The sequence below is a fragment of the Achroia grisella genome, unplaced genomic scaffold, assembly GCF_030625045.1.
Source record: "Achroia grisella isolate CSIRO2021 unplaced genomic scaffold, CSIRO_AGI_Agris_v1 utg783, whole genome shotgun sequence".
Taxonomy (NCBI): domain Eukaryota; kingdom Metazoa; phylum Arthropoda; class Insecta; order Lepidoptera; family Pyralidae; genus Achroia; species Achroia grisella.
In genome coordinates this window covers 794,485-820,569 of record NW_026713023.1, presented here as the reverse complement: position 1 = coordinate 820,569, position 26,085 = coordinate 794,485, and the positions used below count along the sequence as shown (strand labels likewise).

General features: G+C 33.4%; 3 protein-coding genes across 4 annotated transcripts; 2 read left to right on the top strand and 1 right to left on the bottom strand.

Moving 5' to 3' along the window:
* Window positions 1-512: 512 nt before the first annotated feature.
* Window positions 513-9,427, top strand: LOC131851453 (peptide-N(4)-(N-acetyl-beta-glucosaminyl)asparagine amidase). The gene is made up of 10 exons (XM_059201956.1): window positions 513-844; window positions 1,822-2,004; window positions 2,458-2,623; window positions 3,856-4,034; window positions 4,963-5,145; window positions 5,526-5,696; window positions 6,915-7,066; window positions 7,611-7,885; window positions 8,418-8,579; window positions 8,885-9,427. The coding sequence occupies exons 1-10, from the start codon at window positions 632-634 to the stop codon at window positions 9,049-9,051; spliced, it is 1,851 nt and encodes a 616-aa protein (XP_059057939.1). The 5' UTR covers window positions 513-631; the 3' UTR covers window positions 9,052-9,427.
* Window positions 9,428-10,371: 944 nt separating this feature from the next.
* On the bottom strand, window positions 10,372-11,239 carry LOC131851460 (uncharacterized). The gene has a single exon (XM_059201964.1). The coding sequence runs from the start codon at window positions 11,067-11,069 to the stop codon at window positions 10,593-10,595; it is 477 nt and encodes a 158-aa protein (XP_059057947.1). The 5' UTR covers window positions 11,070-11,239; the 3' UTR covers window positions 10,372-10,592.
* Window positions 11,240-12,710: 1,471 nt separating this feature from the next.
* On the top strand, window positions 12,711-24,888 carry LOC131851427 (threonine--tRNA ligase 1, cytoplasmic). 2 transcript variants are annotated; one of them, XM_059201925.1, is made up of 14 exons: window positions 12,711-12,892; window positions 13,746-13,990; window positions 16,545-16,716; window positions 17,223-17,300; window positions 18,442-18,699; window positions 19,368-19,514; window positions 20,078-20,187; window positions 20,496-20,651; window positions 21,066-21,243; window positions 21,473-21,595; window positions 21,873-22,051; window positions 22,414-22,588; window positions 23,397-23,511; window positions 24,407-24,888. In XM_059201925.1, exons 1-14 carry the CDS (start codon window positions 12,827-12,829, stop codon window positions 24,559-24,561), a joined length of 2,157 nt encoding a protein of 718 aa, XP_059057908.1. In that variant the 5' UTR covers window positions 12,711-12,826; the 3' UTR covers window positions 24,562-24,888. The 2 variants fall into 2 exon arrangements, with proteins under 2 accessions (XP_059057908.1, XP_059057909.1); XM_059201926.1 differs by having other exon boundaries at window positions 12,718-12,768.
* Window positions 24,889-26,085: the final 1,197 nt, after the last annotated feature.

Sequence of the window (26,085 nt, the reverse complement as noted above, 5' to 3'; positions counted from 1 at the left end):
GCAACACATTATTTGACAGCAAACCGATTAATAGTGATGAACAAACGACATTGGTGTTTTTATCGATAAATAAAAGTTTAGACATAATAATCAACTTCATATCTATAAACTTATATTTTTAATGATGAGCCGAATTTCGAATACCTAGGTATTCGGTGCTACTAGTAGCACCTGCAGACTAAAGTTTTATGCATCAGGCAGAAGCTAGCCTTCAACTGCTCCATAAGTCCTTCAGCGGGTTTGTATTATTATTTGCACTCACTCCGTATCGTTCGGTGAAGCTGTAAGGCCAGCTGCGGCCAACAGCATTAGAATAGATTGAAAACAAATATGCTGATAACAACAAAATTTATTTATATTGGATAAATTAAAACATTGTGTAGAATACAGACTATGTAGTTTTTATTATTAACAATTATAGCGAGAACACTCAATTAGAAATTCTCACTGTAAATAACGACTCGATATTACAATATGTCTCTGTGTACTTCACTATGGGGAATCAGCCGGCACACAAATGAAAAATTGACAAGTCATATCGGCCTGAGAATGAATTCTTGCTTTGATAAAAATAATAACAAGTTATCAAATATATAATTACAGTAATTTAATATAGAATAAAATATTTACAATGGAGGATATGGCACGCCTGGCGTTAGTGGAGCAAAGTGTACGGGACAGTAGGAAATTCAGTGAAATACTTTATGAAGTTCTCGGTCATATTATTAGTATTTTAGAAAATCCCCATGACTACGAGTTGAGAACGATCAGTGGTGATTTTGTGAAGAAATGTAAACAGTATGAAGCTTTAGTGGACTATATGAAATACATTGGTTTTCAACTGGTAAGTTATATTGGTTTTATCTACCGCACTTTTTTCTTCGCGAAATATTTTTTGCCCTTAGATAATATTGAAATGTAACCATAGAACTATATAGATTGTTCATCTTTTTTTTTTAATACTGGCTGTATACCATGATTCGCAGCCCATGTAACATGAATATTTTTTATCCATTGCAAGGAAGAAATTAAATTTTAAAATATATTTATAACTGTTGTATGTGACAAGTTATTCAGACACTGCCTCTGTATACCATGTCTTATCGATGTTCTGCGGGCAGAAAACTTACCATACTGACTTTGTTTTATATTTTATCTTTATATTCTTAATGAGGTAAACTGTAAATTCAAAATCAAATATGTGGGTACATCACCATTTACTTAGACCATGGGTGCCATGAGCGTCAGATTTGTACTTTTGGGTACAATTTTCATGTTTGTTTAATGGCTGTGAATTACTCAATCTATGAATTTATGTAAATTGATGTACATACTCAAGATTGATAGAACTAATAACTAGGCAGTATATCTCTTGCTCTTCACCTGTCCGAATTGGATGAATTTTAAAACAACAATAATTAACTGCTTAAATATGTCATACGAGAGATATTTGTTCTAACACATATTATTTGTATGGACTCACAATTATACTAGCATTTAAAAGGAGAATACAGCCATATGGCTATACATCTACTTATCTGGTACACATGATATGTATGTACTAGTAGCAAGAAAGAGAATTAAGGTGCACACACACAGCCTCAAACATGCCACATATATTCTCAGAAGTTTTTTTCACATTTATATCTCACAATCGGCTCACCAAGCCTTCAGCATATTTGTTGTGGGAATCTGTTGACAAGACAGGACTGTATTTCCAATTAGGAAACTGTCTCATTTTACATATCTCTTTTTTTTGAACAATTCTATGTTTATGAATGAGAATGGAAAACTTCTATATCTATTTTTTCCTACTTTTAGGTGGCAGATACATTAATATACCCGAAGGACTATTCACTCAGCAAATTGAGGATTGCTCAAGTGACAATAGAGAGGAAGCTCTGTGTGTGCTATGGAGGCTTGGATCAGAGCAAAACCAGTATTAAATCTATAAGAAGCCAACCACAAACAAAGAAGACTATACTCACTCCAGCTAATATACTGGTATATACTAGAATAATTATACAATAAGAGCTTATACAGCCTTCAAATCCTTGACATATATATATTTATGGATGATAATGTAATGCTGCACCAGAGAGGAGGATGTGACAAATTCACCAGGAATTTATGATGGTTTCTAGGAGAGACCGCATGGAGGTCAACCTGACTTGGTACATTGCTAGCAATAAGATCTTCAGTCCACATTACTAACAATCCTCTCTCCCCCCTATAGACATATATATAGTTAAATGTATTTACAAAAAAAAAATGTATCTATGTATTTATATCAGTTGTCTAGTACCCATAATTTATATATATAGCTTGGGAGTATGGAGATGGTGCTGTGTGAATTATCCTGAGATATTATATATTTTAAATATATCTATATTATGTCAGTAGACCTATTGACATGTATTGTATTCACCTCAATTAGAATGCTGTTAATTTTTACAGAAAACTAAAAACCCATTGTTGCTAAAAATTGAAGCATTATTCAATAATATGATAAAATATGAAGATGAGGACTTACAAGATTTAGCACGACAATGTATTCCTATTGTGACATTACAATTGATGGCTATTGACAGAGTCAGAGAACGACAAAAGAAGATCAAAGCTGGTCAGTATTTTATTTATTTATTTAAGCTTTGCATTCCATAATTTTACAGTTGATAGATAGACAGGTACATTTCAAAGTAGGTTAATTATGGACCCTGTTGGGTACAGCAAGCGGAAGAGAAGAGAGGAGGATGAGTTATTTTTTATATAATATATAATAATTATATTAAAAATAGTAATAATTAATAATTTGAAATTGTATATTATTTAATTATTAAAATTGTATTTAAGTAATTAAGTACTTAGTTTTAGAAAGGAATCTACACACATTTTAGAAATGAAACATTTTAAAGATGCACATACCCACCTGATGAACAATAAAAAAATGCCAGTCCTTAGTGGGATTTCATTCTTGAACATGTTAACTAGGATGAATTAGTTCTTACCCTATTACCAAACAGCCTATCTAGTTAGGAAATTAATTACAATCTAATTATGTTGGATTCTGTGTTGTGTATTTTTTGTAAACCTGTTTTTTTTTTTTTTTTGACTATCTGCAATCAACCAATTAGCTATTATTATATTGGATTCATTTATTTATACAATACTCCTGAATTGTATAATAGCAAATTTTTATATTTGGTACTCTATGAAAGAAGTAATAACTACATGTTATTCAATCACTAATGGGGAACATAATGCTTCCAATAGCTGTGGTAATATTTCCGCCATATCTACATGCTAATGTTACTGTTAGTTGAACAATATATCACAAAATATCACCTAATACGGTAAAATATATCATAACATTGTTTTTGATATCTGGTTTTGACATGATTATGTTTCGAAAGAAGAGTACCAAAATTGATTGATTTAAAATCTATATTGAGATTCGACCCTGAAGTGGAATAGCAGGTCACAAATATATGTACTAAACTTCACATTCTATCTCATGTTATTTAGTTGTTGTATTATAAACACGAAAGTTTGTAAGTATACATGGATGGATGTATGGATGTTCATTACTATTTCGCGAAAAAAATCCGGAATGGATTTTGATGAAACTTTACAGTAATATAGCTTAATCAGTAGAATAACGTATAGGCTATATATGCGTCTGAAACCGCGAGCACAGATAGTGTCAAAATAAAGAGGAAAAACATTACTCAATTTATTTGTATTATTTTATTTAGTTCTGCTACTATTAAAATGTGTGTGTAATTTGATCTACATCCATTTCTGCAAAAATAACACATAATTCGATAGAATATAAAAAAATAAGTTAATTCGCAGGAGAATTCAAAGGACAAGACCTCCCATTCGACATTGCTTTGCTGATGGAACTCATCAACTGGTTCAAGCACAAGTTTTTCTCGTGGGTCGACAAGCCAGCGTGCAAGAGATGCGGTGGGGAGACCGTATTCGCTAAGACCACATCATTGAGAACTGAAACCGAAACATGTACATTGGAGGTATGTAATAATGCACAGCGTCATCTAGTCCCAAGTTAAGCTGAGCTTGTATAATGGGCACTAGACTATTGATATAAATACATATGTAGATACTTGTTTTTTTATTCTAAAATACATAATATACATAGAAACACCTAGACCGATACAATAACTCATACATACGTGCGAGGAATCGAACCCGCGACCATCGGGCGTAAAGCGATGTGCTAAACCACTAGACCACCGAGGCCGTCTGCTATGCGTTTTTGTGTGCTTTTAAACTGTCATAATATACTGTACAAGAAATGCAAAAAAGGTAACCATAATAAAATGACTGTCAGTGCGGGAGTTTTGGGATAATCTTTTTATATATAAAATTCTCGAGTCACAATGTTAGCTACCATACTCATCCGAAACGACTTGACCAATTTATAAGAAATTTTCTATGCATATTCAGTAGGTCTGAGAATCGACTACTATCTATTTTTCATACACCTAAGTGATAATTGTTGTCCATCTCTAACATTTTTTTTTATTCTTTTATAATGTGTCTTTAAAATACACGTACAACTCTAAATTTTCACCCTCCTACCATTAACCCCTATTTTAATAGCCATTTTAATTATTACTAGCTATTAGGGTGTAACTTTTATATTAACTGTTACATCTTGAATACTTTTAGACTAATTACATAAACTATATATATGAGGTACTGCGTGACCTACGTGTCGTTATACATAACGTAAAGCACAATCTACTATCGAACGTGCTGATTGAATCACAATTTCTTCCTCTTGAATCACTTTATCTATTAAAAAACGGTTTCTAAATCGATTGCGTAGTTTTAAAGATTTAAGCATTCATAGGGACGGACAGATAGCGACAGCGACTTTATTTTATACTATGTAATGATGATTATTTAATAACTAATATTATATTGTTGTCTCAGTTATACCACTGCTACCAGTGCGAGATAGAAACAGACTTCCCTCGATACAACGATCTGCGCGCGCTGTTGAAGTCGCGGCGCGGACGTTGCGGCGAGTGGGCCAACTGTTTCACTCTAATATGCCGCGCAATGGGCTACGATACACGATACGTGTATGACGTCACGGATCATGTTTGGTGCGAGGTAAGCCTGCCTTATGTACAATAACTAATAATACGGCTGGCAAATGCCTTTTATGGTAAAATGAATAACTTACCAATCCTTTGCTGTAGGTAAAGAGTATATTTAACAATATACATATATATTAATATTATAAACGCGAAAGTTTGTGAGGATATGGATGGATGTTTCTTACTCTTTCACGCAAATACTACTGAACTGATTTTAATGAAAAAAAAATTTATACTTTATTCGTCTATATTCGTAATATAATGTTATTTCTTATACATCAGAATGACGTGAAATAGTGATAATTCAAAAGATATAAGGTCTATTATCACGCAGGTGAAACCGCGGGTTAGTATAGTATATATATATATTAAATATCCCCTCCCCTGAACCAGGTGTACGACTACGACACAAAAAAATGGCTTCACGTGGACCCATGTGAAGCCATAATGGACGCACCGCTCACCTACAGCCACGGATGGGGCAAGAAACTCTCCTACGTCATTGGGGTCTCGAGAGATGACCTTCAGGACGTCACCTGGAGGTACACCACTAACCACAAACAGGTGAGCGGGAGATATTATATAGTATATTATCATTAAATAGTATAAAACAAAGTCGCTGTCGCTGTCTGTCCGTCCCTATGTATGCTTAAATCTTTAAAACTACGCAACGGATTTTGAAGCGGGTTTTTTAATAGATAGAGTGATTCTAGAGGAAGGTTTATTTATATAATACATGTGTACCCGTGCGAATCCGGGGCGAGTAGCTAGTAAATATTAAAGAAAGAAAGAGAAAAAAAGAGATATTTATATTTCTGCGTTCTTTTATTTTTATAATAATAATCTCAGGATAGTTTACACAGCGCCATCTAGTCCCAAGTTGAGCTACCTAAAGCTCGTGTCATGGGTACTAGATAACTGATAAATACGTAAATATATTTTTATTTTTACTAATACAAACTCTATTTTGTTTAGGGCTTAACTAGGACTTAACCTCCTCTATTGAACTGTTAACTGCCTTGGTGGTCTAACGATTTAACATACCGTCTTGCATCCGATGGTCTCAGGTTCTATTTCTCGCACGGTAAAAACCTTTGTATTCACGAGTAATATTGTCTATGTATAATATGTATGTATTTACGAAAAAAGAAAAATTATCTATGTATTTGTATCAGTTGTCCAGTACCCATAACACAAGCTTTAGCTAGCTTAACTTGGGTCTAGATGGCGCTGTGTGAATTGTCCTGAGATTATTATTATTATTATTGTCTTTATCATGTGTCTATTATCCATAACATAAGCTTTACTTAGCTTGGGACGAAATAGTGCAGTGTTAGTCCTGACATATTATAATTATTTCTGACGATATCGTCAGTAACAGTCTTGGATTTATAAATAGCCCATATAGGCCGCGGCCTAAGGGCGGCAGATTTTAGAGGGAGGACCGTCATTCGATTTCAGTGGATAAAAGTCAAACAATTAAACTAGAGAAAGTTAATATTTTCGAAAAGTATATGGATGATGTAGTACCTACCTACTGATACTGCTGCTGATGATGTAGTAGGTACATGGGGAAATAAATTGCCCTCTCTTATAAAAATATAAATCCGATACTGGTCAATAATGAACAGTATTTTAAATAAATAGAACATACCATACAGATAAGTCAGTGTGGTGATTCACATTTCCAAATATATGTACCGTGCGAAGAATCGAACCTACGATCATCGGAAATGTGCTAAACCGAGACGGTCAATGACGTGAAAATTATGCATGTTCTAGATCCTGGGCAGACGAAATCTCTGCAACGAAGCTGATTTGATAACGGGTTTAATGACATTACGGGAGCATAGACAACGCCAGGTGTCGGAGGCTAGGCGGCGATATCTCACCAAACGAGCACTTGAGGAGCTGGTCGAGCTCATGGTGGAAAGGTAACATTCATACTTTAGTCAAAGTCTATAAATGTCAATCGCAATTGATACATATAAAATTAATTTTGTACTGTTAGAAACCTGTTCACAACTTGCCCATTCTGTTCGCAGGCTGCTCATATAATGCCCTTTTTGTCCGAATCACCGGTCATAGATCGCCATCTAATGGTCCACTACTCTCGAAAAACCGGAAGTTAGAATAGAATAGAAAATCAAATAAACTTATATTTAAGCACTTTTGAATAGTCATACTTATTTTTTTAAACTACCGCTCATAGGGAAAGCTGACTCAACATAAGAAGAACGAGCAACAAACTTGCGTATTGCTCTTTTCAATAATTTAGTTGAACTTTACATTTTTAAGTTAAAATTTGTGAACACAATAAAATCATGGTAAAAGGATATTTTGATCATTTCACTTCTCATAATTCTTCTCTTCATTTGACCACCATTTTAATTTTACTCTTCCTTTCTAAGCTAAAATATATGGGCTTAGTAAGCTAGCTTACTAAACCCATATATTTCAGAGGAAATATGTTTTCAGAAAGCCAAATGACAGTGAATCACACGGGCGGATAACCGGCTCTAAAGACTGGCGAGCGAAGCGTGGCGAGATCGGCAATATTAGTCATACCTTTGAACTCTCTAAACCGGGCAACTACAGTATCCGGTACTATCCGAGCACGGACAAGTACCGGATATCCTGCGACGGAGGAAAAGACGATCTGGTTATCGGATGGGAGGCTGGAACTTATGAGCGAAAGGGCATGTTTAGGAAGATCGAGCTGGATTGGAAACAAGTCTATTTAGCAAGAGAACGTAAGTGCATTTTTATTAATTTTACGTAGTTAATAATAATAATAATGCTTTTATATGTACAACCACAGTGGGGTCCAGTGGAGGATGATAAGATGAGTATGAGGTCAGGTCAGTTAGCCCATCATGCCATATTCAGGAATTTATCACGATGGTTTCCAGGGGGAACCGTGTAGTCAATCTGACTTGGTACTTTGGTAGGAATGGGGCCATTAATTCACATTACTAAGTTCTTCTTAAAATCTATTCTTCAAAATTAAAATCATTTATTCATGTAGGACATTTAGCCGCTTATGAATGATTTTTTTTGTACTACTATACTTTTTTCCCCTACCGTCCAGTTCAGTATAGAAGTTTAATTCAAATCCAGTTCACTGGCAATAAACTCAACTGAATTTCTTTTTTTTATTAAAGCCACTTTATTTACATTGTGTACTTGTATAGGTGTTTATGAATAACATTAAATGAAAATCCCGTGCGTGAAGAACTATTCCACATACATAAAAATAATTAATAACAATTTTCTATATCACAGCGGACGAAAATCATGGTAGCATCTCGTGGAGACTAAGTACAACAGCCGATCACGTGTTCAAGGTAATCAGCATACAAGCCAGCACCGCTGTGTTTGAGACCGGAAAGATCGACTGGAAGTTAAAATTTGATAATAAGGATCCTGTGTATACTAAATTTAGTGGTTAGTATTCATATAGTATTGATTTATTTTTGAAGATTTACTTTGATAGTGCAATGGAATGAATGAAATAAAACAATGAATGAAACTGTGCTATAGGCAAAGGTGCTAGACCTATTTATAGGCCTGTATTTTAGTTTTGTCGGTGGAATTGCTAATAATAGCTCTAATTGGTTTAGGGATAGTTTTCTCTGTATGTGTAATGGAGAAATTTGGACTTAGACATTTAATTTTTAAACCTAGAGTAACAGTAAGCCAGCCTTCGGTAGCTAGTATAATATATGATAGAAATTCATAATAATTTTCAGAATCACCAACAACGTTCAGTGACGAATTCACCACCGCAGTGATTACAGTGGATCTCAGTGGCGGCAACGGTGATGTGGCATGGCAACACGCGCAGATATTTAGACAATCATTAGAAACCAAATCTAGTGGCTTCGAAATACTGGCCACTGTAGTCAAAAAACAATAAAACCAAATATAAATTTAAATTTTGACCACAGATTCTATATATTTTTTTTATATTATAAGGTGCTGTTTCTTTACTAATTTCTAAATTAAAAATTTGACCACAGCTTGTATACATTTTTAGGTTATGAAGTTTTGGTTTATTTTGTACTTTTTAAATGATATTCCAGAATGTTTAGTCTGTATTTAGAGGTTTATTTGTTATGTGAATTTTATAAAATCTGTTCTAAGTTGTTGATACCAATAAAATTGGGTTTATAATGTTATGTTTTCTTGTACATTTTTAGTTTAAGTTTTGACGGTGAATAGTGGCATTTCAGTAATGGCGGTAATTTTTTAAATTAATATCCTATATACCTTGCGCATCTGTTTACATACAATCAATTGACATGTATATGAAAATAAGTACATTTGAGACTGATTCTGTTTGAGTTCTATAAGAGTAGTGTTAGGTTCAGCAATTTTAAAATATACGCATTGCATGCTACAATTTTATATATTAGACTTGACGGTCCCTGACGGATGGTCATGAGTGTGACTCTTTGCACGGTATAAACATTTTCTTTTTTGTTCTTATATACATATATATATTAACATTTATATTGAGTTTGATTTTATTGCTCTGTATGGTTTCTATGTATATACAATAAAACTAGATAGCATTGTATTAATTGCCCTAGGCTATTATAGACTGAAATAGCTTTCGGCGGGATTTGAACTCGCATCTCTTAATTGTTCAGTTATTAGTGTATGATTGAGGAACAGTAATTCACATCTATAATATTCTATCTATTGAAATGCCACATAATTTTCATAACCTAATATTAATATTTTATTTTAATAATATATTAGAATTTATTTTATTAATAATTTGTAATTAATCTATTTATATATGGTTTTTGCTTTTTAAAACTCGTTACTGGCCAGATGCTCTGCAAGCATGTGTTGAAGTGCCATTGCAATATTTAATATCATAATAGTGATTAAGGAACGAAGATTTGTGAGAATATGCTCGACAAAAGGCGGCCTTATCGCTAAAATTAATTTACTGTAGTTAACCTTTATTATAGAACTTTTATATGTACTACTTATTAAAATATATCTGCTTTTGAAAAAGTACCTCGCTGCACAATTTTACTATCTGAAATATAACGTGTTTCATAAATTTAAGTGTTATTTATAAACTTTTGTTAATCTTTTCTCATTTCATAATATTCGCAAGTTGCGATTCCATCTATAGCGTAATTGGAGGTACTGTTAGCTTTGATAATTGGATAACTAAGAGATGAGAATGCTTCATGTCTGTGGGTAACATGTTTTAATAACATATTTAAATTAAATTACGTTTGTCTATTTCTATACATTCCAATGTTTTTTTATGAATATAGAATAATAATTATATCAGTAAGCATTTTATTTTACATAAATTCGGTTTAGTTACTCCCATTAAATTAGTAAAATCATGCTATTTCAATTTCATCTATATATCGTTTCGTAATAAAGTTCAGTTTCTATTATTCCACATCAATTCCAATAATGTCTATATTAGACCTTGCTTCTCTTTTTATCCATTCCCTTCCGTGTCCTCAGCATAGTAGCTTTTCTAGGTGCATCACCTTTTCCCGGTCTATACGTATGGCTTCCTAATCCTTTTTTATCTGTCGGAACCTTATTCAAAAATGATGTATCTAGACTTGAGGATCTCAGCCCATATTTTTGGCTTTGGAAGCTTTTAACCTTTATTTTAGTAGAGAATGGCTGTATGGCGGTTCTTCTTTTCATCGGTTGTTCTATATTCAGGCGTTCGTATTGCATAGCGGTGCTGTTCTTTGTGGGACGTCTGAAATCATCCAATTTAATATCGCCTCCACTCGAAAGACTAGTCACCATGAAACGTAATTCCGATAAAGTTTGACCATGATTGTTTACGTCTTCTTGCAATTTGTCAAGTTTTTTCTCGAATTGCTTAAAAGCAGTCATAATTCGCTGCAAAGATGCATCCATAGAACTGAATTTTTGCATAAGTGCAATTGATCGAACCAAACTAGAATTTTTGATTATATATATATTGATAGTCTTGTTAAATAACCATTTTTAGTCACATTTAAATTTTTTATAAATGTCAGAAGGTTAAATCTCATATTTACCAACATCATGCAATTTCATTTTTATAATATTTATAAAATAGTTACATGTCAATTTGCAGGTTTGATTTTTGGCGGGCTAAAGAACAAATTACAGTAATTGCATAAAATACGGCTCTTCTTGATACATCCTTAGTTTATATAAAGTATTTGTAAAAAAAGAAGAAATTACTTTGTTTTTTAAAAGGATGTTACAAGCGCTGTCTAAATATAATAGTTGTTCTGTAAAGATGTAAAATTCTTTTATTCCAATTTTCCTCGTAAAACCCTTCAGGTTATGGGCTATCCAAATAATACACACAGTCTAAGTATAAGTTTTAAATAAAAATTCAGCAAAATTTTAAATAAAAATTCTTCTCAAAGGTCATTACAATATATTGATAATGCAGACAATACTGAGGGAAAAAATACAAACAGCAAAACATATTATTCTGCTTTCCAATAAGAAAGGACACAGATGAACATTTTACAATGCTTGAAAATTTAATACATAGACTGACACAATTAAAAATGCCATTTGATGATGCAATGGTAGAATCTAAAATACTAAACATTCTTTCAAATATAGACAACTACCAATCTTTGTAACAACTTGGGAAAGTGCTCCTAAAGAAGAAAGAACGCTAAAGAACTTAAGAACAATAGAAATGTTATAGAAATAATTCTCACGCGTGTGAAAATTAGAAGAGAGTGTAAAGTTCTTTTATTCCAATTTTCCTCGAAAAACCCTTTAGTATTGTCGTTTTTAAATCTAGGAGCTTGATGCTTATTTTTTAGGCTATTAATTTAATATAATTAAAGAAATAGGGATGTAAGCGGTTGAAAGGGGAGAAAGGTTTATATGGAAGTACTGTTATTTTTGAAGCTAGAAAGATGAAATTTTTTTGGGTTTTTTTGGTTACATTTGTAATTAGTTTTTATTTGTTTGATCAGGGTCACTATTCCACGCGGACGAAGTCGCGGGCACAGCTAGTTTCAATAATATACTGAAATAGTTCACTGTTTTCTACTAGGGCAAATTCATTCATATAATAGCAAACTGCGAAAGGAGCAGAATTCCTTAATTTTGTGGAGTAAATAGAAAATAAGCTTTAGGGCCTGTGAAATACAATTTAAGTTAGTTTTACCAGTGGCACTCAATGAGGAATATGTAATATTATGTTATCTGTGGTTTTACATTGTTTACAAACTAAATGTTTCATTACAACTATGTAACATTGTTTCATCTGAGATTACAAGTACTTTACAATAATACATTTTTTTTTCCATATTCGTCCATCTCCTTTTCACTGACGGAACAGGCAAAGATCCTTAGACCGTACAGCCTTTACAATAAGACAACAAAAAATACAAAAATGACGTAATATTTATAAAGGAAAGGCAAAGAGAATTTTGCACATGCAGCCAATATAAATCCTTTGATGACAGCCTCTGCTGACATTTTATGTCAATTGTGCAATCTGTCAAGTGTCAACCATTTCCAACTGTCAAACTGTCAATTGCGAAGAAACTAGCACAGCAACGTGATGGGTGACACCGCCGCGGAAGATATAAAAAACCTAAATATTAACGAAAAGGCAGGATTTTAAACAATTTATTTAGTCACAGTTTGTATTTCTGTGGTTCATTTAAGTGATGCTAAAATTGCTCGGCCTCCGCGGACGTTGCGTAGTTCGTTTGAAGGAGACCTATGCCACATGGGTTTGTAGGATTGTTTCGTCAGCAAATGTTGCTGCAATGAATCATTTATTACATACCGCCTTATTACTTTAATAATTTCATATTTAACGTTGCTGTTAAATATGGAATTATTAAAGTAATAAGACCTTATATGAAGTTATTATTTCACTTATAGGAATATAGGCAAATAGGATTTGTTGGGAACACGGAAGTAACGCTTCTGTTTTTTAATTATTGTGAAATGTTTATTACTTATGTAGTTAACAAACATATCTTTTGTTATTGTTATAATTTTTTTTTCAAATACAAATGCGATTTATGAAAAAAAATTAAACTGTTACAGTATAACAATTTTTAGGAAACGGTTGAGTAATATTTGTAAATATAACCTATCATATTTGGTAACCTATCTTGTTTACTATACAAAAGATATGCCTTTTACCTATTTTTTATTCTTTATTATCTCCACTTTGAAAGGCAACAGATCTCTACCTACCATTACTACCATTTTATTTAATTATTCTAATTACAATTTTATCATATTATTATTAAATAAAAAAATTACTTAATATTTCTGTAGTTACATAAAAGTCTACATTAGCTTATTGTGTAAACTAATAAGGAGTAACATAATATTTTTTTATTTGTATGTACATATAATCTATAAAAGCACTTTAAAACTGTTTTTAAAATATAATACTTATAGTTTACTACTCATGTGAGAAGATTGAATTGAATGAAGAAAGATTATTTAATTACAACAAAATTACATTTTAATTTAAATATAGAAATCCCTAAATTAAAAGTACCAATGTAATATGACATTAGGTTTCTTGTTCCTTATAAAAAAAGTAAATGTTATTTTCCTTTGCAGTCAAAGACTAAAGCAATGAAAGAAAAAAAGAAGAAAACTGAAGAGTCTGGTTCAGTGTCAGAGCTGAATCCATGGCCGGAGTATATCCAGAAGAGAATTACACTATGGGATAAATATAAGGCTCAATATGTAGAGGAGTTGGCACAAAAACCGGAACTCAGCATTGTTGTAACTCTGCCCGATGGGAAGACGGTAGAAGCCAAGGCTTGGAGAACCACACCTTATGATGTCGCTAAGGGCATCAGGTGAGTCTACAAAGAATAAAATAGAAAATTATTCAAATAAACTTAAATTAAATACTTTTGAATAGCCATAACTTATTTTTTTAAATCTACCACTCATTTGGAAAGCTGTTTCATTACAAGAAAATTGAGCAAGATACTTGCTGTGTTGCTCTATTATAAGTAATAAGCTATCAATTGCTTGGTTTTCAAGCTGTATATTATACTATAAAAAGCTAAACATTCTTGAATTTAAATATTGTTGAATGATTATATGCTTAATGGTTGACTTTTTATGGTATTAACAAATGTTTATCATAGATATACTATACCTAATTTATATATCTGTCCTTGGAATTGTCTTTATCTAAGGATACTATTTGATATTTTATAGTTCACACCCAAAAGTCAGCCTGCTGGTACTTTATAATGTTGTGCATTATAAAGTACCAGCAGGCTGACTTTTGGGCCTTACATATTAATTTTAAAAAGTAATTGTCTGCATTCTTTTTTTAAATTATATTCTGGTAATTTTTAATTTAGTGTCAGACAAGGAATAATTAGAACTCCAATAGTGGGTGATAATGGTATTGTGCCTTAACAGTTTCATCTCTTACATACAAATAAACAAAAAATTACTACTAATAATTTAATACAATACTAATTGTATATTTAATGATACATGTGTTTTATAATTGTATATGGTTCTGATCGCAGAATAATTAATACAGAACTATAAATAATAGAAAATCTTGTTTGCCTGCTCGCAAGCGAGTTTTGGATTGAATAGTAAGTATCATTTATGAGCAGAGCTTGATTTACATGATGTGTCAATGGATTTCCTTATTTTTCAATGATATCTGAGTGAATTGATTATTATTTATCAATTCACTATCACAATATAATGGCTTTATATACAATATACAAGCTTTAATGTTGTTTTGATGTTGAATGAAAATTGTCTGATAACTGTCTTTAACACAAATAATAACAACTGATACTAGAGTAGGGTTTATATGTAAAATTAAGAAAAATCATGGGATAATTTTTATTGATTTCTCAATATTCTGGCAGTGTTTCAACCATCAAGGTGATCACTATAAACTGTAATGTAATGATCACTATAATGATCTACTGTCTATTCTTCAAGTAGACAGTAGATCATTACGTAGTATAAAACAAACTCACTGTCGCTGTTTGTCCGTCCGTCCTATGTATGTTTAAATCTTTAAAAGTATGCAACGGATTTTAAAGCAGGTTTTTTAATAGATAGAGTGATTCAAGAAGAAGATTTATATGTATAATACATGTACACCCGTGCAAAGCCGGGTGGGTAGCTAGTGGTATATAAAGGTAATTGTGGCAAGATACCATGCTTTTTCTTAATTTTATGTATAAATAATAATCGCGTCAAACTTAATATAGTATAGGATATGGTTGTTTTAAGTTTACCAAGTATTTTGTCCATTTGCATGTCTCCAAATTGATAGACTGATTCAATTATTACAGTTTTTATTTTGAAGACAGGTTTAATCAAATTTAATTATTATTATAATGTTGATGTATACGTGTTTAATGTGTTGGAGTCTCTTCAGTCTAATATCTCTGTCTGTAATAACAGATTAATTACTTAATTAAAACAATTTAAGACTTGTATGGTTTGTTGTGAACATTAATTACATTACTTAATGGGTTTATATTATTACTAGCTGATCCCCGCAACTTCGTCTGCATTACACTTACTTGACATTTATCACTATATGTTCAATTTACTTAATATCTTTCCAAATTACAGTCTATGTGTTTATTATGATATATAAGCTATATTGATGTAAAGTTTCATCAAAATCCATTTAGTAGTTTTTGCGTGAAAGTCACAATTCATACTCGCAAACTTCCGCGTTTAGAATATCAGTAAGATGTTTATTATGTGTGAGACTACAAACATTCATTATGGCCTCACATATGCTAATGGTAGTAGAATTAGAGAAAACTGTAAATCCATTAAGTAATTAAATAGACTTCAAAATAAAACCTAATTTAATAAAATGTAAACATTAATTACCTTATAAAGGGGCAAGCACAGCTTGATTGGAGTTTGTGTTTATCTTTGATGTTTTCAAGTTATAGTGACTTAAAAATTCTAATTTTTTTTCAACTAGATGGGGTATCAATACAGGAATGGATGAGTATGTCAGGCCTTTTAGCATATTGTGGAAACTTTTCAAGGAACTAACTAAAGAAAATCATATCTTTGAGAGGGCACAGCACGGAGAGCTTGACTTGGCAGAAGATATTAGCAATGTAATCTGCCAAGTAATGTAATTAGGCTAAACCTAAGTAATGAGGCTCACAAATCCTGATTGTGATAAACTCTTCCTCTTTTATGCAGATCCTTGTCAAGGCAAAATAAAAAAATAATTATTCATATTGACCTGGACTTATTATTCATATTGAGGACACGGTCTCTTATACAAATATATATTTTTTTTTATCGTTATCATTACGTTACTTTGGCTTGTAGTATAAAAAAATTAGCACTATTCTGCATCTTATCATAATGTTTCTCTACCTTTAGCCAGGGCCTGGCGGACTCCACCATCATTGCGCGCGTCAACAATGAGCTGTGGGACCTCGACCGTCCTCTGGAAGGTGACTGCAAATTGGAGCTGCTGCGCTGGGACAACACAGACGCTCAGGCTGTGTTCTGGCACTCGTCAGCACATATGTTAGGCGAGGCTTTGGAAAGGGTATGATAAAGATAATTTATACATGTGGAAGAGATGAAAAAATCTATCTTAGATTACAAAACTAGTTAGAATTTGGTCCGTTTATCTGTGCATCAATTTGACTGGTTTTCACTACTGTATTATGAAATAAAATTTATTTCATACAAAGGTGATTGTAATGATACATAGATTAACACTAAAAATGAGATATAAAAAGCAAGGCTGGGTTTTATTCTAACTTAGTATATGAGTAATGCAGATCTTTATTATTGCATCCTAGTATTAAAAATCGTTTAAAATTATCCTAATAAATATTATTCTCGCGTTTAAAAAAAGTTACAAATGTACATTCTGTGAGAACCTTCAATACAGTTTTATTTATTTTTTATTCATTGGATCAGCTTCATCACTTGAAAGATATACAACCACTTATGTAAATAAGATAACACATCAGATTGGACTATTGTATAAGGATAACCAGGTTGCTAAACAAGTGGCTTAGAAAATATTTTTTTTTTTATTCTCAGGTATACGGTGGTTGTCTATGCTATGGTCCACCAATTGAGGAAGGTTTCTACTATGATATGTATTATCCAGAGAAAGGGGTAAGCATATTTAATTTTGCTCTACCACATAAAAAGTCTATTAATTTTGTTTCTTTTATATGTGATACAACAAAAGCAGAATTACATTAATAGGAGTGTCTTTTATCTGTTGCCATTTATGGTAATTTTTATGTGTAATAACCAACATCAACAGCGTGCTTTTCAAGCTACATTTCACTTTAAACATGACTGTTTACTGTGATATTATCAAGTACAGTGATATACATATTTATATTCAATTATTTTTGTAAATATTACTTGTGTGCGCAATTATTATTATATTAATATTTTATTATTAATTATTATTATACCTTAATCTAAGGAATGTTGGCAGAAATAAAAATTACAATATAATATAAAAACTATACTAATGTTATCTGAACATTAGTACATGATAAATATAAATTTATGACGATACTAATTGGGTTAAAATGATATTAGTTTCCACTTTTGGGAATGACAACATCTTAATCTATAGAACCAATTAAACTCATAAATACATATGTTTGTATCATGCGAGGCATCATACCTGAAAACAGTGTGGTCACGTTTTTTTTTCATTTTACAATACGACGGCGTCGAAATCATTACATTATATAAAACAAAGTCGCTGTTGCTGTCTGTCCGTCCTTACGTATGCTTCAATCTTTAAAACTACGCAACGGATTTTGAAGCGTTTTTTTTTAATAGATAGGGTGATTTAAGAGGAAGGTTTATATGTATAATACATGTACACCCGTGCGAAACCGGGATGGGTAGATAGTATAGATATATAATAGACGAGGAAAAATGTTAGGACACTTGATAGGGCACGATGATTTCAAGAAGATTATTATTGAGGGAAATATAGAAGGAAAGAAAGGAAGAACAAATTCACAAGGAATTTGTCACAATGGTTTCTTGCGGGAACCACGTGGAGGTCATTCTGACATGATATATTGCTAGCAATGAGGTTAATAGTCAACCAGTAATTAAGTCAACACTATATACCTGAACTATTTGCAAGTTATAATAATTGTAACCTCATGGTGTATGTCTTGTTGGTCGCTCAAATAAATAAATAAATAGTCCACATTACTAACAATCCCTTTCTCGCTTAAGTAAATTATCCTGAGTTATTATTATTATTGTAATTTCACAGATCTCATCAGGTGATTTCCACGTACTCGAAGGCTTAATAAAGAAGATAGCGAAAGAGAAGCAGCCTTTCGAACGTTTGGAGCTGACTAAGGAACAGCTCCTGGAAATGTTCGGTTACAATCAATTCAAAGTGCGGATACTGAACGAGAAGGTGAATACACCGACCACCACCGTGTACAGATGTGGCCCGCTGATTGATCTGTGTAGGGGACCACATGTTCGACACACTGGGAAGGTCAAAGCTGTCAAGGTTACAAAAGTAAGTTTTTTTTGTTTGTTATAATAATATAGCCTTTATAACCAACAAGCTGTACACGAGACTTCATTGTGCAGTGCACGCAACGGAACCCCTCAAATATGAATAATTTTCTCTGTTTTTGCAACATTTATCACTGATGCTTTGCTTGTATTGGTCGTAGCGTAATGTTATATAGCTTAAAGCCTTCCTCGACAAATGGACTATCCAACACAAATATAATTTTTCAATTCGAACCAATAGTTCCTGAGATCAGTGTGTTCAAACAAACAAACTCTTCAGCTTTGTAATATTAGTATGGATAACTTTTAAGTGTATAATTTTACAAATTAGCCAAATGATTCATCTAAGTTTATATATTGAAGCTACCACATATGAGTGGCATAAAAGATATTGTACAAATATCTTTTATGTAACTATATAATAAACAAGCTATAGGCCCATCTGATGGTAGGTGGTAAATGTCGCGTTTATGCATAAACAGTGCCAAAATCATTACGTCATCAAGTGTTGCCATTGCAATGAAATAAGAAAATATTCTCCATACCACATTTTCTCTGGTTTATTCTTTTCAACTGTGAATTTAGTTTCCGAGATTATAGAGTTTTATCGTTAAATATTTTCTGATGTCCTTAATAAAATAAGTTTAATGAAAAAAAATTTCTGTGTAGAACTCTGCAACATACTGGGAAGGCAAAGCGGATGCGGAAAGCCTACAACGAGTGTACGGCGTTTCATTTCCAGAGCCCAAACAGTTGAAAGAATGGGAAGTGATACAGGAAGAAGCAGCTAAGAGGGATCACAGAAAAATTGGCAGGGTCTGTATTATTTTAAGTTGCTTGTTGCTGGTAAATAATATTTTGTTGTCGGTTGAGACTATGTATATTATAGGTGATATGGAACTGATAATATATATTAAAATATCGATCTTATTATATACTAAATGTATATAAATAAATAGTAAAAATGTAACAGTTTCTTCTATGCTTAGTATACAATATTTACTTTGTCTTAATAGCTTTAATTGTAATTATTACATTTTAATATCTAGGCAACTGTGTCCCATATCATTCATAAATATAGTGTGTTGCCATTCAACATGACAAAGATGTTGTGCATCCATATTCTTTGATTTTACTACCATATCTCACCCTTCAACCAAGGCTTAGTGATTGAAATAGTTAAGACAGATATAAAGTACAGTATATGACTGTTTTCATGGTATGAAGCCATGACACCTTTGTGATGTATTCATATGATCTAGGGGGTAGTCAGTATATGTACCATTCCAATTATAAAAAAATGAAATAGAAGGTTCAGAAAAGGTACTTTAAGTTAGATCACACAACCGAATAAGTAATGTTGAGTCTTATTTTTATAGGAACAAGAGCTATACTTCTTCCACGAGCTGTCGCCTGGGTCGTGCTTCTTTCAACCACGCGGAGCCCACATATACAACACTCTCATTAACTTCATACGAGATCAATACAGGTATATTAATATTTTCAGACTCGGCGAACGTAGTGCAAAAACGGGGTAAATGTGATGGAATGACGTTTCATTGTCAGTGCAATGCATTGACGTTTTGTTATCAGTCGTGTAATATAATAGTAATGTGTGTAATGTTTTATTTATTGTCTTAATGTATTTATTATGCATAATTAAAAAATAATATTAATATTCTTCATTTCTTGTCTATATAAAATAGAAATCTTCAATATTTCAAATTCCACAATCCTCGCAATTTTCGCACCTTCAGGATCCTGGATCTGGATAATAATATTGTTCTTATTTTTCAGAGTTCGCGGATTTCAGGAAGTAGTGACCCCAAATATGTATAACGCGAAGTTATGGCAGACGTCCGGCCACTGGGCGCACTATGCAGACAACATGTTCTCATTCGACGTGGAGAAAGAGACCTTCGCGCTGAAGCCTATGAACTGTCCTGGTCACTGGTAATATACATATGTATATACATTTATTCCACTAATCTTTGTCTGTCCTGCCACCTATCTTCTGTCTTCCTACCAATTAACTTTTGTTTCTCCCTACTAAATTACCACTGTCACCAACTAACCCATTTTTCTCCATATCATATAATCACTATGTCTCCCTACCAACTAACCTCTCTCTCTATCAAATAATTTTTATATTTCCTTAGCAACTAACATCTATTTCCCCTTACCAACTAACCATGGATTTTCCCTATCAATGAACCTTTGTTTCTCCGTACCAGCTAACCTATGTTTCTTCACATGAAGAAACTTCTATCTCTCCCTAGAAACTAACTTCCGTCTCCCTCTACCAAGTAACTTATATCTTTCCCTATCACTATCTCCCTGCTAACTAACTTCTGTCTCTCTCCCCAGCTTGATGTTCGACAACCGCACACGGTCGTGGCGCGAGCTGCCGCTGCGGATGGCAGACTTCGGAGTGTTGCATCGCAACGAGCTCAGCGGCGCGCTCACCGGACTCACGCGCGTCAGGCGCTTCCAGCAGGACGACGCGCACATCTTCTGTACGCCCCAACACATCGAGCAGGAGATCGTGAGTTTTTTTTCTGAATGATGATAATAATAATGGTATACACTGGCTGGAGCGTGATAAGATGAGCATGAGCATTTCACCAGGAAATATCACAATTGTTCCTAGGGAAACTTTGGAGATCAACCTACTACTTCATCCAAAAGAAAATGACATAACACAACAGTTTTAATGAATGTATAAACAACAATAAGAAATATATAAATAAAATAAATTTTGTATATTGTCACAGTTTGCATGTCTGGAATTCCTGGAGCATGTGTACTCGACCTTCGGATTCACATTCCAATTGAAGCTTTCGACCCGTCCTGAGAAGTACCTCGGCGATTTAGCAACGTGGGACCAAGCTGAAAAGGTAATATAATTATGATAATTTATTTCGGCGACTTCGGTGGTCTAGTGGTTTAGTACTACCGAAGGTCACAGGTTCGATTTCTCGCACGGTACAAACATTTTTTATGAGTATGATTGTTTGTATCAGTCTGGGTGTTTTCTATGTATAATATGTATTTGCGAAAAAAAATCTCTGTATTTCTATCAGTTATCTAGTACCCATAACACAAGCTTTAGCCAGCTTGGGTTTAGATGGCGCTGTGTGAATTGTTATGAGATTATTATTATTATTGGTACAGGCTCTGGCTGACTCCCTAAACAAGTTTGGCAAACCTTGGCAATTGAACCCCGAGGATGGTGCATTCTACGGACCTAAGATCGACATCACTATACAGGATGCTCTGCGACGTTCGCACCAGTGCGCTACTATACAGCTCGACTTCCAACTACCAGAGAGGTTCAATCTCACATACGTTAGGTGAGTATTATTGTAGTTTAAAGGCTGTATCAACCCAAAAATCGTTAAAAAACGTTGAATTACTACTCCTGATCACAATCTGGTATTTTTTATTAATGTATGATAATGGAATGGTACATCCGCCTGTGCGGTGCGATGGTTTATGCTGACGGGGCACCAGTGGAGAGTGATAAGATGAGCATGAGGGCAGATCAGTTAGCATCGTACTAAGTTCACCAGGAAATATCACGATGGTTGGGGGAAACCACGTGGAAAACTACTTTATTTTATTCTATGTGAAGATGTATTGGTGTACCGATGGGGGTGGCATATTCTACGAAAATAAGCCCTCAATATTTAATAAGATAAAAAAAAAATGACAGTGAGAGTGGCGAGAAGAAGAGGCCTGTGATCATCCATCGTGCTGTTCTCGGTTCTGTGGAGCGGATGATGGCCATCCTCAGCGAGTCCTACGCCGGGAAGTGGCCGTTCTGGCTCAGTCCGCGCCAGGTCTGCGTCGTGCCCGTCGGTCCCGCGTTCGATGATTACGCTGTACAGGTAGGTATTTTGTTTAAAGACAATTCTTATTTTTTTTAGCTGTTCTAATGCAGTTGGTCGTAGCTGGCCTTTACAGCTTAGGGTACAGATGGCACTCAAAATCCACGGTAGGTCTTATGGAGCGGCTGATGGCCAACCCCTATCTGATGGATACGACCTTAGTCTGAGGGCACCATGCACCATATGGGTTCGAACCACGTAATTTCAATCCCCGTTAGAATTGGACGTGAGAGTGATCAGAAGGACGCACAATTTTTTATGTTAGTCGTTCACCACAACATTCTACTTTATTTGTATGTCACAATTATACCTTTTACCCTATGGTTGCCTTAAAAAAATGCTCTTAGCGATAAGCCCGTCTTATTGTATTTATACAGATGTTTTGATGTAACTTTTCTCTTTTACTGTATAATGCAAATAGAAATAAAATATATCTATCATTGACAGAAAAAGCAAAAAGAGAGAGAAATGCTTATATTAGAAACTAATTCTTGCCACGTTAGAAGAGAAACAAAGGGAAATAATGCTGATTTTGTTATATGAAAGGTAAAATGATGCCTAAAAAGGTTGTCTGCAAGAAATTGCTTAAGCGATAAGGGCGACTTTTGTACCATATAACTCTGTTAATATCGATTCCTCTTATATATTTAGTACAATAAAGAGTATCTAAATAAATAAATCTGGAACAACTACACCAATTTAATAAATGTTACTGTTGTTTTTTAATATTATTCTAGTGGAAAATGACAGGATGGGGTAACCATCCTGCTATATTAGGCCAGTTAGCCCATTATGTACTATGTTTTAGGTGAATAAGCAACTATATGAGGCTGGATTTATGTCTGAAGTGGACACGGACGCTGGCGATACACTCAACAAGAAAGTGAGGAACGCGCAACTAGCGCAGTTCAATTATATACTCGGTAAGTTATTGTCGATTTATTATACTATGATGGTGGCAAACAAGCATACGGTTCATCTAATGGTGAACGGTTACCGTAACCTATGAACGCCTGAAACACCAGGGGTATAACGTGCACATTACAGACCCTTAAGAAACCATAGAATATCCTTGGTCAATTCACATAGCGTCATGTAGTCTCAAGCTAAGCAGAGCTTATGTTATAGTTAAGCAACTGATAGATATACTTAGATATATTTATTTTGTAAATACATATTTATAGAAAACCCCCATACCAATATAAATAATCATACATATGAACACAAATTCTTGTACCATGCAAGGAATCGAAACAAAGCGTTATGTTAAATCGCTAGATCATGTAGGCCGTCAAACATAAAGAATGTAATCTTACTCATCCATTCGTAAGTTTATATCGCGCGACAACAATCTATGTATGCTGTAAACACGATGATGAATGATATAAAGTTCGCTTGTGACGACGTGTCTCATATGTCATAGTTCAGTGAATGATGGCTGTCTCATATGTCATAGTCGTGAACGGGTGTTGCTTCTGGGGACTGCTCTGTTCGGGTTACGAACACTGATTAGACTATTTGCTTTTGCAATGACATATGCTGGTGGTCTCTGTTCTTCGAAATTTGAATTTTAAAATGAATCTGTATTATTATAAACATGTACAACATTCATTTGAAAAGAATACGTGCTGAGTTCTTCTCAGCTGAAATCATTTCGAACTGATGGTAGATTTGACATATCATAAGAGTCTGTAATAGATCTACATGAATAAAGCTATTTTAAATTTGAATTTGAATACTTCTCATTTCTCGTCGGATATTTTCTTTCAGTACATCAATTGACCGCGGGTAATAAAGTTTATGTAACTTTAATTTCAGTTGTGGGCGAACGGGAGAAAAGCTCTGGCACAGTGAACGTACGCACGCGAGATAACAAAGTGCACGGCGAGATGTCCGTAGAAGGGCTTATACAGCATCTGAACGCGCTCGTCCGAGATAAGACCCCATCAGAGGACAGTCAACTACTCAAATAGTCTACACTACACTTTTCCTATTTATTTTTATGACAAAACACACGTTTAAAAATATATTGCACAGAACGATTTCAATAAATGGTTTTAAGAGAGGGGGGATTGTTAATGGTGGCCTTTGCTCATAGATTGATGATGAATGATTGAATTGCCGATATTCGATATTATTCCTACAATCAAAATATTTCTTAAGAATAATAGGAATAAGAATAAGAATAATTATTCTTATTTTGTAGTTTATTTGTTCTTATTTCATTTTTTATTACTAAGCTAAACTTTGTACAGTTATTTCGTTTGTTTTATACCACAATGGTGGCAAACAAGCCTACGGTAACTGCATGGGTACATATTGATGCCACGCCTCTTATCTTGTCATTTAATTTCTTTTAGTTGTTAAGTAGAATGATACGACTAACTCCAGTATATATTTTCGCTCACGTGTACAAGAATAGAAATCTTGTACAATGTGTACAACTTATATATTGTACAAATATACAATTTGTACATGTCATTCGAACAAAATGAGGGCGTGGCTTAACGTTTAGTCCGCAATGATTGGTTTATAAAATTGTTTTGTTCTATTACATTACTCATCAGACAAAGCTTTAAAATTCATTATTTATTATCAAATTATAATAATAAAAGATCCCAATGTGTGTTTTGTCAGATAATGTAAGATTTAAGATATGTTATGAGTGAATTCAAATTAGACTAATGTTGCAAATTAAATACTATTTTATATATACTGCTATTGCCCGCGTGTATTTATAGTAGATCTATTGATGATAATCAACCTGATAACAATTAATACAGCATCTATACGCCATCTATAATTAAATTCAAATTAATTTTTTTTCATTTTCCCCGTTTTTAGTACGTTTTTTATTGCAGTTCGGCTTATATTGATAGTCGCGTATTGTTATATAGCCTTCATTTCTCGATATATGGGCTATGTAACATTAAAAGATTATTCAAAATCGGTTCAGTGCAACAAACTTTAGCTCTACAATATTACTTTAGATTACTATACTAACGTTGTTAAATAATTAATAACTAATATTGTAAAGTTTGTGCGACTATAGGTGACAATTTCTGGATCTAATGAACCGATTTTGAAAATTTATTTAATGAATAAAATAGTTGGTGGCGTATTGAAATTCTTTACAAAATTAATTATATCATCTCTTTTGACGTCTCCTCTCTATAACCTACATTTTTAACAATACTTTCTGTTCGCGCGTCTTCTAAATCCATAAAAAAAAAAATAATAATAATAGGTTGGTAAGCCGCCACACTGCTTTTTCCCGCCCCCCTTTCCCCGGCACAATATGGACAATTCATTATTTAACAACAACCACCGCATGCATCAATTTTAATTAATCAAGGAGCTCCTTAAATATTGTAACAAACTGTATTTGTGTCGCGAATGTGGTGTATTGTAATTGAAAACTTAAGTCGTCGACGCAGATCATCAATATTATAATTTGTGCAATTTGGGTGAGTTCCTTAATTTCCCTTTTCCTACGA